The sequence below is a fragment of the Oncorhynchus kisutch genome, unplaced genomic scaffold (assembly GCF_002021735.2).
Source record: "Oncorhynchus kisutch isolate 150728-3 unplaced genomic scaffold, Okis_V2 Okis02a-Okis13b_hom, whole genome shotgun sequence".
In the NCBI taxonomy this organism is placed as follows: Eukaryota; Metazoa; Chordata; class Actinopteri; order Salmoniformes; family Salmonidae; genus Oncorhynchus; species Oncorhynchus kisutch.
The window spans coordinates 7229777-7243925 of record NW_022261979.1 but is presented as its reverse complement, the minus strand read 5'-3'; the positions used below and the strand labels follow the sequence as shown (position 1 = coordinate 7243925).

At 44.7% G+C, this 14149-nt stretch overlaps 1 protein-coding gene across 4 annotated transcripts in view; it reads left to right on the top strand.

Moving 5' to 3' along the window:
* Positions 1 to 14149, top strand: part of LOC116359332 (DEP domain-containing mTOR-interacting protein-like) — a 74489-nt gene that overhangs the window by 1073 nt on the left and 59267 nt on the right. For 2 of the 4 annotated variants that reach the window (XM_031812230.1, XM_031812228.1), the window contains exons 2-5: positions 570 to 650; positions 1841 to 1936; positions 8738 to 8916; positions 11064 to 11187. In XM_031812230.1, coding sequence (XP_031668090.1) covers positions 637 to 650; positions 1841 to 1936; positions 8738 to 8916; positions 11064 to 11187 — 413 coding nt within the window. In that variant the 5' untranslated portion in view covers positions 570 to 636. Of the gene's footprint in view, positions 1 to 112; positions 436 to 569; positions 651 to 1840; positions 1937 to 8737; positions 8917 to 11063; positions 11188 to 14149 lie in introns of those variants that run through there. The other 2 variants (XM_031812229.1, XM_031812231.1) reach the window with 2 other exon arrangements.

Below are 14149 nucleotides of genomic sequence, written 5' to 3'. Positions count from 1 at the left end.
TGGTTGCACGCGTGTATAACTTCAACCTATTAGCAAGTCGGACATTTCAGAGTTTCTTAGTTCCAACTAGCACTTGAACGCGGCAATAATCAGAGGCACAACGTGCGGCGGCAAAGGGCGAAAACGCGACGTGAGGACCGCAGTTGTGCCGCATCAAGCCAAATTCGTGATGTGACGCCGTCGCGGAAACGGTAAAACGTAATCTAGCGTCTTCTAGCGACAAATCAAGGAGCCAATAGCTGTAATCACTGAAAACCAGTCCGCAACACTGCACGGTGTCAACGTGCTTTTCATGGTTGGATCGCGTAGTAAACAGAGGCAGAGGTCCGAGTGGAGCTCATTACTACTGAAGAAATCTATGCACATTTCACAAGGAATCGCTGTTCGTTGACTGAAGCTTTACCAAAGAGAAAATAATATGCATACGTTTAGATGGTTAGCGGACCAGTTACATTTAGAATACAAAAGAAGTTCAACATCAAGCTAGTATCCCCTCTTGCATAGCTATAGATAGCGTCTGTCCATTTTTCACTGTGTGAAACGTGCTTTTTTAAAAATGCATTTCTCAGATGCTGCTGCTTTGCAAATCTAGGACAACGTGATCTCGAGGAACAATAAATCATCTATTTTTTATCCATGGTGTTTGCAAGGTAAATTATTTTTAAAAAATGTATGCATTTAACTGCGCACGTAATGGTCAAATACTACAGCACATGTGTGTTAGAGATGGACCACAGCAGGGGTGCTTTACCTGTGATCATGGAGGATATGATTGCACTGTGAGCTAACGTTATCTAAACTATCCTGGTTACTTCAATAGATTGTGCTGTTGATATTCTGCCATTTTTGGAGGATATACGAATGACTGGTTACGTCAGTTATGACACTAATACAGTATAGCTACAGTCATTAGGACAGAATACAGTGGAGCTATTCAGACGGCTTGTCAATGACATAAGGATAGGCAGCTATGTATGGTGTACTGTATAGTGGAGCTATTCAGACGGCTTGTCAATGACATAAGGATAGGCAGCTATGTATGGTGTACTGTACAGTGGAGCTATTCCGACGGCTGGTCAATGACATAAGGATAGGCAGCTATGTATGGTGTACTGTACAGTGGAGCTATTCAGACGGCTTGTCAATGACATAAGGATAGGCAGCTATGTATGGTGTACTGTATAGTGGAGCTATTCAGACGGCTTGTCAATGACATAAGGATAGGCAGCTATGTATGGTGTACTGTACAGTGGAGCTATTCCGACGGCTGGTCAATGACATAAGGATAGGCAGCTATGTATGGTGTACTGTATAGTGGAGCTATTCAGACGGCTTGTCAATGACAAGGATAGGCAGCTATGTATGGTGTACTGTACAGTGGAGCTATTCAGACGGCTTGTCAATGACATAAGGATAGGCAGCTATGTATGGTGTACTGTACAGTGGAGCTATTCAGACGGCTTGTCAATGACAAGGATAGGCAGCTATGTATGGTGTACTGTACAGTGGAGCTATTCAGACGGCTTGTCAATGACATAAGGATAGGCAGCTATGTATGGTGTACTGTACAGTGGAGCTATTCAGACGGCTTGTCAATGACATAAGGATAGGCAGCTATGTATGGTGTACTGTACAGTGGAGCTATTCAGACGGCTTGTCAATGACATAAGGATAGGCAGCTATGTATGGTGTACTGTATAGTGGAGCTATTCAGACGGCTTGTCAATGACAAGGATAGGCAGCTATGTATGGTGTACTGTAGCTCGTTTTCACAGGCTATGATGCCTTTGGCTTGTGTACAGTATTTACAGTGCCAGTAATATTTCCGGTGTTTTAACAGTTGTAAAGCGATGGATGGTATCGGGAACACAATGCAGAAGAAGGCTGCGGAGCTCGAGCGCATGGCCGAGGTTCTCGTCACCGGAGAGCAGTTGAGGTAGGAGTGGCTGGCTCGAGCTGAGAGCTCTGTATGATCCTGTTCAAACTGTGTTGCGGCTTTTCAAACAAAGGCGTGAATTGTACCCATTCAAACCAACGCACAAATACAATACATTTTCTGCAATGCCAATGTGTATTGCGTTGTACTGGCCTAGTGCACGCACACAATATGGTTATTTCAAGTCTCAAAAGTAGTTTTTTTTGCATTGTGTAACTGAAAGCCATGCATGCATTCATTCATTGTGGTGTCAATCCGAAGAACACTGCTGCTTGTTTTAGTGGAAGAGAAGTAACACCTGCTATTTGTGGAACAGAACACACGCCCATATTAGGGGTGCCATTAAAAAGCATGATTGAACTAGTGAGATAGCAGTGAGTGTCAACATCAGTGAAATTACTCTTTATAATTGCCATTGAAATGTTTTATCGCCTGTCAGGGTGTGTGTGTGTGGTGGGGGGGGGGGTTGCTGTGTGTTTACAGATCTTTATCTTCATCATGGTCAAATCATATAGGTCAGTCAATAAAGTCAATGTCAGTGTTCCCTATCAGTGGTTAATCTTTGACCCTCTCTAAAATGGTCACTTTTAACTAGGGCTGTGGTAATATCAGTATCACATTTATCTTTCTATGGCAAAAATGAAAACAGGAAGCAGACCAAACTCTATTTGTCCCTTTAAAAAACCTGCTGTGTGTAAAATATTGTGTGCCGTAACTTTGAAAATAAATACATGTGTCTCTGAATGACAACGTAATGTTTTCCTAAAGAAGTTAAATCTGCTTTATCTGGAACACAATGCCACAATACTAACGAGTATTCTCCCTGGCCCTACTTTTAACCCGCCACAGCATGGCACAGTACTAGTCTGGTCTCCCTGGCCCTACTCTTAACCTACCACAGTACTAGTCTGGTCTAGTTGGCCCTACTCTTAACCTACCACAGTACTAGTCTGGTCTAGTTGGCCCTACTCTTAACCTACCACAGTACTAGTCTGGTCTAGTTGGCCCTACTCTTAACCTACCACAGTACTAGTCTGGTCTAGTTGGCATGTCTTTTAACCTACCACAGTACTAGTCTGGTCTAGTTGGCCCTACTCTTAACCTACCACAGTACTAGTCTGGTCTAGTTGGCCCTACTCTTAACCTACCACAGTACTAGTCTGGTCTAGTTGGCCCTACTCTTAACCTACCACAGTACTAGTCTGGTCTAGTTGGCATGTCTTTTAACCTACCACAGTACTAGTCTGGTCTAGTTGGCATGTCTTTTAACCTACCACAGTACTAGTCTGGTCTAGTTGGCATGTCTTTTAACCTACCACAGTACTAGTCTGGTCTCCCTGGCCCTACTCTTAACCTACCACAGTACTAGTCTGGTCTAGTTGGCCCTACTCTTAACTTACCACAGTACTAGTCTGGTCTAGTTGGCCCTACTCTTAACCTACCACAGTACTAGTCTGGTCTAGTTGGCATGTCTTTTAACCTACCACAGTACTAGTCTGGTCTAGTTGGCATGTCTTTTAACCTACCACAGTACTAGTCTGGTCTAGTTGGCATGTTTTTCTCCCAACAATGTAATGACCTCATGCTTAATGTAACTAAGAACAGGAAGACTTGTGTCTCTAAATCATATCATTGACTAGAGGTCATCTGGGGATAGGCTATGTCTGCCTCCCAAATGGCCCCCTGTTGCCTTTCTAGTGTAGTGGAATACGGTGCCCTGTCTTAGACATGCCGACACAGATGTTGCTGGCCACTGGCTACCACTAGCTGGGATAATGGGTCACAGCTGAACATAGTGCACCTGCCTCCCTTTGGCCCAGTTGAACAAGAGTACAAGACATGCTGTTGTGCTGAAGATTAGCTCGTAGCTTATCGGCAGGTAGCCTAGTGGTCAGTGTGTTGGGCCAGTAACCGAAAGGTTGCTAGATCGAATCCCTGAGTTGACAAGGTAAAAAGCTGTCGTTCTGCCCCTGAACAAGTTAACCCACTGTTCCCCTGAACAAGTTAACCCACTGTTCCCTGGTAGGCCATCATTGTAAATGAGACTCTGTTCTTAACTGACTTGCCTAGTTAAATAAATACAAACCTAAACATTATAACAGGACATACGCTTCCTTGGATTCTGTAGTGTTAGAATGGTATTTTTGACCCCTGGCTTTATAATTCTAGTGAGGAAACCAAGCCGTGTGGATTCATGGCAGGTTGCCCTATGGGTTTAGGTTACTCGCTACATAGTGCACTACTTTGACGAGAGCCCTATAGGGCCTCGAGGCTCGGACTGAGCTGCCAAATCTAATCTAGGAGACGCTAGACAGTAGTAGATTCTACAGAGACCTCTAATCCAGAAGACTCTAGATGGTGGTAGATTCTAGAGAGACCTCTAATCCAGGAGACGCTAGACAGTAGTAGATTCTAGAGATCTCTAATCCAGGAGACAGTAGTAGATTTTACAGAGACCTCTAATCCAGGAGACAGTAGTAGATTTTACAGAGACCTCTAATCCAGGAGACAGTAGTAGATTCTACAGAGACCTCTAATCCAGGAGACAGTAGTAGATTCTACAGAGACCTCTAATCCAGGAGACAGTAGTAGATTCTACAGAGACCTCTAATCCAGGAGACTCTAGACAGTAGTAGATTCTAGAGACCTCTAATCCAGGAGACACTAGACAGTAGTAGATTCTACAGAGACCTCTAATCCAGGAGACACTAGACAGCAGTAGATTCTAGAGAGACATCTAATCCAGCTAGGCAGTAGTAGATTCTACAGAGACCTCTAATCCAGCTAGACAGTAATAGATTCTACAGAGACCTCTAATCCAGGAGACGCTAGACAGTAGTAGATTCTACAGAGATCTCTAATCCAGGAGACGCTAGACAGTAGTAAATTCTACAGAGTTCTCTAATCCAGGAGACGCTAGACAGTAGTAGATTCTACAGAGACCTCTAATCCAGGAGACGCTAGACAGTAGTAGATTCTACAGAGACCTCTAATCCAGGAGACGCTAGACAGTAGTAGATTCTACAGAGATCTCTAATCCAGGAGACGCTAGACAGTAGTAAATTCTACAGAGTTCTCTAATCCAGGAGACGCTAGACAGTAGTAAATTCTACAGAGTTCTCTAATCCAGGAGACGCTAGACAGTAGTAGATTCTACAGAGACCTCTAATCCAGGAGACGCTAGACAGTAGTAGATTCTACAGAGACCTCTAATCCAGGAGACGCTAGACAGTAGTAGATTCTACAGAGACCTCTAATCCAGGAGACGCTAGACAGTAGTAGATTCTACAGAGACCTCTAATCCAGGAGACGCTAGACAGTAGTAGATTCTACAGAGACATCTAATCCAGGAGACGCTAGACAGTAGTAGATTCTACAGAGACCTCTAATCCAGGAGACAGTAGTAGATTCTACAGAGACCTCTAATCCAGGAGACAGTAGTAGATTCTACAGAGACCTCTAATCCAGGAGACAGTAGTAGATTCTACAGAGACCTCTAATCCAGGAGACGCTAGACAGTAGTAGATTCTACAGAGACCTCTAATCCAGGAGACGCTAGACAGTAGTAGATTGTACAGAGACCTCTAATCCAGGAGACGCTAGACAGTAGTAGATTCTACAGAGACCTCTAATCCAGGAGACGCTAGACAGTAGTAGATTCTACAGAGACCTCTAATCCAGGAGACACTGCTGTCTTTCGTCATCTTTGTACTGAAAGAGGAGCCAGAATACACAAGGAACCCAGAGTGTGTAAAGAGTTCTTGTTCTATCCTGTCTGTCTGCTGAGGACTGGGACATTTATTCAACTGTGCATTTAATGACCTGGACAGACACTCCAAATCACTCAGACCTGACTGATTTATATGACGTGCACCACCTACATAACAGCCCCTTATACATACTGAGGTATCAGTTTAAAAAATGGTTAATTGTTCATTTTTTGACTGTTTCAGTTAATTTTTAATGAGGACACCTGTCAAATTTTATTTGAAGTGCACCTACATAAGAACATCTAAATCTCTTCATCCATCCTCCTCAGACCTGTCTACTTTATCCCTCTGTCCATCCTCCTCAGAACTGTCTACTTTATCCCTCTGTCCATCCTCCTCAGACCTGTCTACTTTATCCCTCTGTCCATCCTCCTCAGAACTGTCTACTTTATCCCTCTGTCCATCCTCCTCAGACCTGTCTACTTTATCCCTCTGTCCATCCTCCTCAGACCTGTCCACTTTATCCTTCTGTCCATCCTCCTCAGACCTGTCCACTTTATCCTTCTGTCCATCCTCCTCAGACCTGTCTACTTTATCCCTCTGTCCATCCTCCTCAGACCTGTCTACTTTAGGGCATACAAACAGTGTGCAGTCAAACGTTTGAAAACACCTACTCATTCAAGGGTTTTTTATGTGGACTATTTTCAAGACATCAAAACTATGAAATAACACTCATGAAATTGTGTAGTAATGAAAAAAAGTGTTTTATATTCTAGATTCTTCAAAGTAGACACCCTTTGCCTTCATGACATCTTTGCACACTCTTGGCATTCTCTCAACCAGCTTCACCTGGAATGCTTTTCCAACATTCTTGAAGAAGTTCCCACAAATGCTGAGCACTTGTTGGCTGCTTTTCCTTCACGCTGCGGTCCAACTCATCCCAAACCATCTCAATATGGGTTGAGGTCAGGTGATTGTGGAGGCCATGTCTTCTGATGCAGCACTCCATCACTATCTTTCTTGGTCAAATAGCCCTTACCCAGCCTGGAGGTGTGTGTTGGATCGTTGTCCTATCGAAAAAAACAAATGATAGTCCCACTAAGCCCAAACCAGATGGGATGGCGTATCGCTGCAGAATGCTGTGGTAGCCATGCTGGTTCAGTGTGTCTTAAGTTCTAAATAAATCAGACGGTGCTTTCCTGGTGACACTATCACACCATAACACCTCCTCCTCAATGCTTCACAGTGTGAAATACACATGCAGAGATCATCCGTTCACCTACTCTGCGTCTCATAATGACACAGTAGTTGGATCCAAAACTCTCAATTTTGGACTCATCAGACCAAAGGACAGATTTCCACTGGTCTAATGTCCATTGCTTGTGTTTCTTGGCCCAAGCAAGTCTCTTCTTCTTATTGGTGTCCTTTAATAGTGTTTTTCTTGCAGCAAATCAACCATGAAGGCCTGATTCACGCAGTCTCCTCTGAACAGTTGATGTTGAGATGCGTCCGTTTCTTGAACTCTATAAAGTATTTATTTGGGCTGCAATTTGATGCTGGTAACTCTAATGAACTTAATCTTCAGCAGCAGAGGTAACTCTGGCGTTTGATGGTTTTTGCGACTGCACTTCAAAAATCTTTAGAAGTGCTTGAAATTGACTGACCTTCATGTCTTAAAGTAATGATGGTCTGTCGTTTCTCTTTGCTTATTTGCGCTGTTCTTGCCATAATATGGACTTGGTTTTTTACCAAATAGGGCTATCTTCTGTATACCACCACTACTTTGTCACAACACAACTGATTGGCTCAAACACAGTAAGAAGGAAAGAAATTCCACAAATGACCTTAACAAGGCACACCTGTTAATAGAAATGCATTCCAGGTGACCACCTGGAGAGAATACCTACAGTGTGCAATGCTGTCATCAAGGCAAAGGGTAGCTAATTTGAAGAACATGAAATATATTTTGATTTAACACTTTTTTGGTTACTACATGATTCCATATGTGTTCTGTCATAGTATTGATGTCTTCACTATTATTCAACAATGTAGAAAATATATATTTTTTTACTGAAATGAGTAGGTGTATCCAAACTTATGACAAGCTCTGTACCTACATTAGGAAATCATAACACAATCCTAATTCATCCATCCACATCCTCCTCAGACCTGTCTGTCGGATGTCCTACCCGCCAACACTTTATCTAAGGAGCAAAACCTACTAGGTTACACAGAGTCTTCATAACACATTGATAATCCCTACACACTGCACTCATAAGCAGAAAGCTCTGAATATCCTCGTTACATAACTTCAAATGAACCATTTCAAAATGAAGAATATAAAACAAGTGTAACTTATTGACTTCAAAAGGGAAGAAAAAACCCAGCCAATACTGTGAGTCAGCATGCTGTTGTGTCACTGACTATCTCACATAACCACAGTTCAGAGGTCACCAATGTGCACCACTCTGTTTGGTTGTTGTCACTTCCTCTTGGAGACAACTACCAAGAAACTGGAACATGTGCTACGAATTCACAATACATGTACATGCATGTCCTTCCTGTACAAACCAGTGACCGAACAGCCAAAGCTGTGTTATAAGAGACTGTACAGGAGAGGGGGAGTGTGTGTGTGTGTGTGTGTGAGTGTGTGTGAGTGTGTGTGTGTGTGTGTGTGTGCGTGTGTGTACATAATGACATTTGTAATGTCTTTATTCTTTTGGAACATCTGTGAGTGTAATGTTGTTTTATTTCACTTTTGTATATTATCTATTTCACTTGCATTGGCAACGTTAACACATGTTTTCCATGCTAACAAAGCCCCTTGAATTGAGAGAGGGAGAGCGGTATGTCACTAGGCAACATAATTGTGTAGATACAGTTACAACACATGACGGAGAGAGAGAGAGAGAAGCTACACTACTGTATGTCAATAGCCTGACGTTGTGTTGTTCCACAGACGATGTAAGAATAGTCTACATTATTAGCTGTAGGCCTTATCTTTTCCTGAACATGTGTGCTGTAGTTATATGATAGAGGGGGAGAGGCTACAGCTTGTCAATAGCCTGATGTTGTGTTGTTCGTTCCACAGGCTGCGTCTCCATGAAGGGAAGGTGGTTAAGGACCGCAGGCATCACCTGAGGACGTATCCCAACTGCTTTGTGGCCAAGGAGCTGATCGACTGGCTGCTGGAGCACAAGGAGGCGTCAGACAGAGACACGGCCATCAAGATCATGCAGAAACTCCTGGATCAAAGCATCATCCATCACGGTAGGGCCTTCTGACATTTAAAAATAAAAAAAAGATTTAACTAGGCAAGTTTGTTAAGAACAAATTCTTATTTTCAGTGACGGCCTACCAGGGAACAGTGGGTTAACTGCCTGTTCAGGAGCAGAACGACAGATTTTGTACCTTGTCGGCTTGGGGGTTTGAACTTGCAACCTTCCGGTTACTAGTCCAACGCTCTAACCACTAGGCTACGCTGCCGCCCCCCAGACATGTCTGGGCTGTGTTCATTAGGAACCAAATGGAAGTAAATGGAGAGATTTCCTGGACTTGTCCAATAAGTAATGCTCATTTTTCGTTTTCCATTGCTAAGCATTTGGTGATGGTGTGCCCTAATTAATACTCCTCTGAGATTGGGGTTTTCTGGGAACAGACAGATCCTGCATCTCTACAGTCTTCAAATACAATTGTATTCGTCACATGCGCCTTACAGGGAAATGCTTACTTACAAGCCCCTAACCAACAATGCAGTTTAAAATAAATACGGATAAGAATAAGAAATAAAAGTAACAAGTAATTAAAGAGCAGCAGTAAAATAACAAACCTGCTTCTCTACAGTCTGACATGACTTCTATCTGGTTGTTATTCATTAGGGCACTCAACAGAATGTTCTGCGTCAGGTTGGTTTGTTTTTCTGTATGCAGATAGTCCCTGCCTGTTTCAAACGTGGGTTTGTTTTGTTTAGTACCTAATGTTCTTCCATTTTAATGTGAAGAGATGAATCCTCTCTCTCTCCTCTCGGTCTCTCTCCTCTCGGTCTCTCTCCTCTCGGTCTCTCTCTCCTCTCGGTCTCTCTCTCTCCTCTCGGTCTCTCTCTCTCCTCTCGGTCTCTCTCTCTCCTCTCGGTCTCTCTCTCCTCTCGGTCTCTCTCTCTCCTCTCGGTCTCTCTCTCTCCTCTCGGTCTCTCTCTCCTCTCGGTGTCTCTCTCTCCTCTCGGTCTCTCTCTCTCCTCTCGGTCTCTCTCTCCTCTCGGTGTCTCTCTCTCCTCTCGGTCTCTCTCTCTCCTCTCGGTCTCTCTCTCTCCTCTCGGTCTCTCTCTCTCCTCTCGGTCTCTCTCTCTCCTCTCGGTCTCTCTCTCTCCTCTCGGTCTCTCTCTCTCCTCTCGGTCTCTCTCTCTCCTCTCGGTCTCTCTCTCTCCTCTCGGTCTCTCTCTCCTCTCGGTCTCTCTCTCCTCTCGGTCTCTCTCTCCTCTCGGTCTCTCTCTCTCCTCTCGGTCTCTCTCTCTCCTCTCGGTCTCTCTCTCTCCTCTCTGTCTCTCTAGTTGTCTTTCTCTCAGCTAGTCTGGATGTAGCCTAGCACAACGATATCTTGTTGAAGGTTAAAATATATATATATGTCAAGGATACACTGTGTAGCTACTGTCTGATGACCTATGAGTTTCCAGAAAGCAGAGTAGCTAACATAACACTTTAAACTCAGACCTCACCACTCAAAGAACAGCAAAGTGCTTAATTTGGCAAATTTCGTTCACTTCAGAGGATTGACAGGCGCTGGGTTGTCGAAACGTAATGGCATTATTAACTACGAAGCTTTCGAGTAAACTCGCCTCTGTTTAGTGGGCTGTTTGTGTGGGGGGAAAAGAGGAGGCCATTAGCCGTTAGCTAACTCAGCTCTGTTTAGTGGGCTGTTTGTGTGGGGGGAAAAGAGGAGGCCATTAGCCGTTAGCTAACTCAGCTCTGTTTAGTGGGCTGTTCGTGTGGGGGGAAAAGAGGAGGCCATTAGCAGTTAGCTAACTCAGCTCTGTTTAGTGGGCTGTTAGTGTGGGGGGAAAAGAGGAGGCCATTAGCAGTTAGCTAACTCAACTCTGTTTAGTGGGCTGTTAGTGTGGGGGGAAAAGAGGAGGCCATTAGCAGTTAGCTAACTCAACTCTGTTTAGTGGGCTGTCAGTGTGGGGGGAAAAGAGGAGGCCATTAGCAGTTAGCTAACTCAGCTCTGTTTAGTGGGCTGTCAGTGTGGGGGGAAAAGAGGAGGCCATTAGCAGTTAGCTAACTCAGCTCTGTTTAGTGGGCTGTTCGTGTGGAGGAAAAGAGGAGGCCATTAGCAGTTAGCTAACTCAGCTCTGTTTAGTGGGTATGACTCAATTATCAGTTCACTAAATGTAAACAAACATTGTTCCTCTTTTTGTGTTGCAGTTTGTGACGAGCACAAGGAGTTCAAAGACATGAAACTGTTCTATCGCTTCAGGAAAGATGACGGGACGTTTCCGTTGGACAACGAAGCCAAGGTCTTCATGAGGGGACAACGGATATATGAAAAGTAGGTTATCAATTCAATGAACCCAGAGTGCCTTTTTGTTCTGTTGATGGCGGGAGAAATGTTATCCAGGGGGAAAAACCAAGTAAAAAGCTTTCTCATTACAGCGAGTTCTTACTTGTTATATACAATCAATGAAATATGTTCTGAACAGTATTATTTTTAGGGTGTAGGCATCCTGTTTGTGTTGTTGTTACCAGTCTAGTACATGGTGTTGTTCAGCAGGCAGGCCAGAGTGGTTAGAGCCTAATAGTTTCCATAGAAACCCCCTCCTCAACCAGATAGATCTCCTCTAGTCACTCTGCCAGCTACAAACCTCTCTCTCGCTCTCTCGCTCTCGCATGAGAAAACAAGTTTTAATCAGTCATGGACATAAAAGTGCTGAAAAAAATGGTCTCCCAGTTTAAGAAGATGGAGAACTAGCTATGAAGGATAAATACTGGAGTTTTGGTGCAGGTACAGACAACTAGCTATGAAGGATAAATACTGGAGTTTTGGTGCAGGTACAGACAACTAGCTATGAAGGATAAATACTGGAGTTTTGGTGCAGGTACAGACAACTAGCTATGAAGGATAAATACTGGAGTTTTGGTGCAGGTACAGACAACTAGCTATGAAGGATAAATACTGGAGTTTTGGTGCAGGTACAGACAACTAGCTATGAAGGATAAATACTGGAGTTTTGGTGCAGGTAAAGACAACTAGCTATGAAGGATAAATACTGGAGTTTTGGTGCAGGTACAGACAACTAGCTATGAAGGATAAATACTGGAGTTTTGGTGCAGGTACAGACAACTAGCTATGAAGGATAAATACTGGAGTTTTGGTGCAGGTAAAGACAACTAGCTATGAAGGATAAATACTGGAGTTTTGGTGCAGGTAAAGACAACTAGCTATGAAGGATAAATACTGGAGTTTTGGTGCAGGTACAGACAACTGGCACAAAAATAATTGTGCGATATTATCAAAACAATTCGATACAATATTTAGTCAAATTAATAATGTCACTAAATCAAACCCCAGTCGCCAAGGGGGATGAGTGGTCTGGAGTTGGCCTCATTACTGCTAGACCAGACTCCAGGACATTAGCAAGGGGGATGAGTTGGCTGCATTACTGCTAGTCCAGACTCCAGGACATTAGCAAGGGGGATGAGTTGGCTGCATTACTGCTAGACCAGACTCCAGGACATTAGCAAGGGAGATGAGTTGGCTGCATTACTGCTAGACCAGACTCCAGGACATTAGCAAGGGGGATGAGTGGTCTGGAGTTGGCTGCATTACTGCTAGACCAGACTCCAGGACATTAGCAAGGGGGATGAGTTGGCTGCATTACTGCTAGACCAGACTCCAGGACATTAGCAAGGGGGATGAGTGGTCTGGAGTTGGCTGCATTACTGCTAGACCAGACTCCAGGACATTAGCAAGGGGGATGAGTTGGCTGCATTACTGCTAGACCAGACTCCAGGACATTAGCAAGGGGGATGAGTTGGCTGCATTACTGCTAGACCAGACTCCAGGACATTAGCAAGGGGGATGAGTTGGCTGCATTACTGCTAGACCAGACTCCAGGACATTAGCAGACAGAACATTCTAGCAGCATAGCAACATGCTGTTTGATTTGATATGCAATTTGTAGTTGGACCGTATCAAATGTAATTAATTCAGGGTGGTTTCTATGGAATGGACCTTTCCTGGTCTCTTTGTAGTGTTTATTTAACCAGGTAGGCCAGTTGAGAACAACTTCTCATTTACAACTGCGACCTGGCCAAGGTAAAGCAAAGCAGTGTGACACAAACAACAACACAGAGTTACACATGGAATAAACAAACATACACTCAATAACACAATAGAAAAGTCTATATACAGTGTGTGCAAATGTAGTAAGGTTATGGAGGTAAAGCAATAAATAGGCCATGGTGGCGAAATAATTACAATTTAGCAATTAACACTGGAGTGATGGATGTGCAGATGATGATGTGCAAGTAGAGATACTGGAGTGCAAAAGAGCAAAAGGTAAATGCTTTGTTACAATGTGCTAACTGACAACTTAAATACTCCACTCATGACAGAGACAGTATGTTGAAATATGTTGAAATTCACCCTCAGGCATCTTGTATTGGCTGCTACTACCTAACTTACTATGCCGTAAGAATGCAAGTGTCTCTCTCTTTAGTTTTTTCTTTAAGGCTAGCCCCTCTTCTGTCTGCTCAGGCTGGCCTCCCTGCCCCCTCTCCTCAGGCTGGCCTCCCTGCCCCCTCTCCTCAGGCTGGCCTCCCTGCCCCCTCTCCTCAGGCTGGCCTCCCTGCCCCCTCTCCTCAGGCTGGCCTCCCTGCCCCCTCTCCTCAGGCTGGCCTCCCTGCCCCCTCTCCTCAGGCTGGCCTCCCTGCCCCCTCTCCTCGGGCTGGCCTCCCTGCCCCCTCTCCTCGGGCTGGCCTCCCTGCCCCCTCTCCTCGGGCTGGCCTCCCTGCCCCCTCTCCTCGGGCTGGCCTCCCTCTCCTCGGGCTGGCCTCCCTCTCCTCGGGCTGGCCTCCCTCCCCCCTCTCCTCGGGCTGGCCTCCCTGCCCCCTCTCCTCGGGCTGGCCTCCCTGCCCCCTCTCCTCGGGCTGGCCTCCCTGCCCCCTCTCCTTATGATGGTGCTGTGTTTTCATTACATGTTCAATTCAGATTGAATTTCACTAGGACATAATGACGTCCACCATTATGTTGTAAATTACACTTGTTATTGCAGTTTTACACGCCTGCAGAATGTAGGTCTAGTGCCTCTCTAGTTCGGTAATACTCTGTGACTGTGTCTGTGTAGTAGCTATCTGCCAACTCCACAGCAACTTTCTTTGTGCCAGCTCCTGCTCCAGCCCCTGTGGTGGTTGAGCCAGCCTCCCCCTGAGGGGGGTGTGTGTGTGTGTCGTAACAGGAAGACAGGCAGGGCCAGTGTTAGGGTGTATTTATGTAGTCACCATGGTAGAGG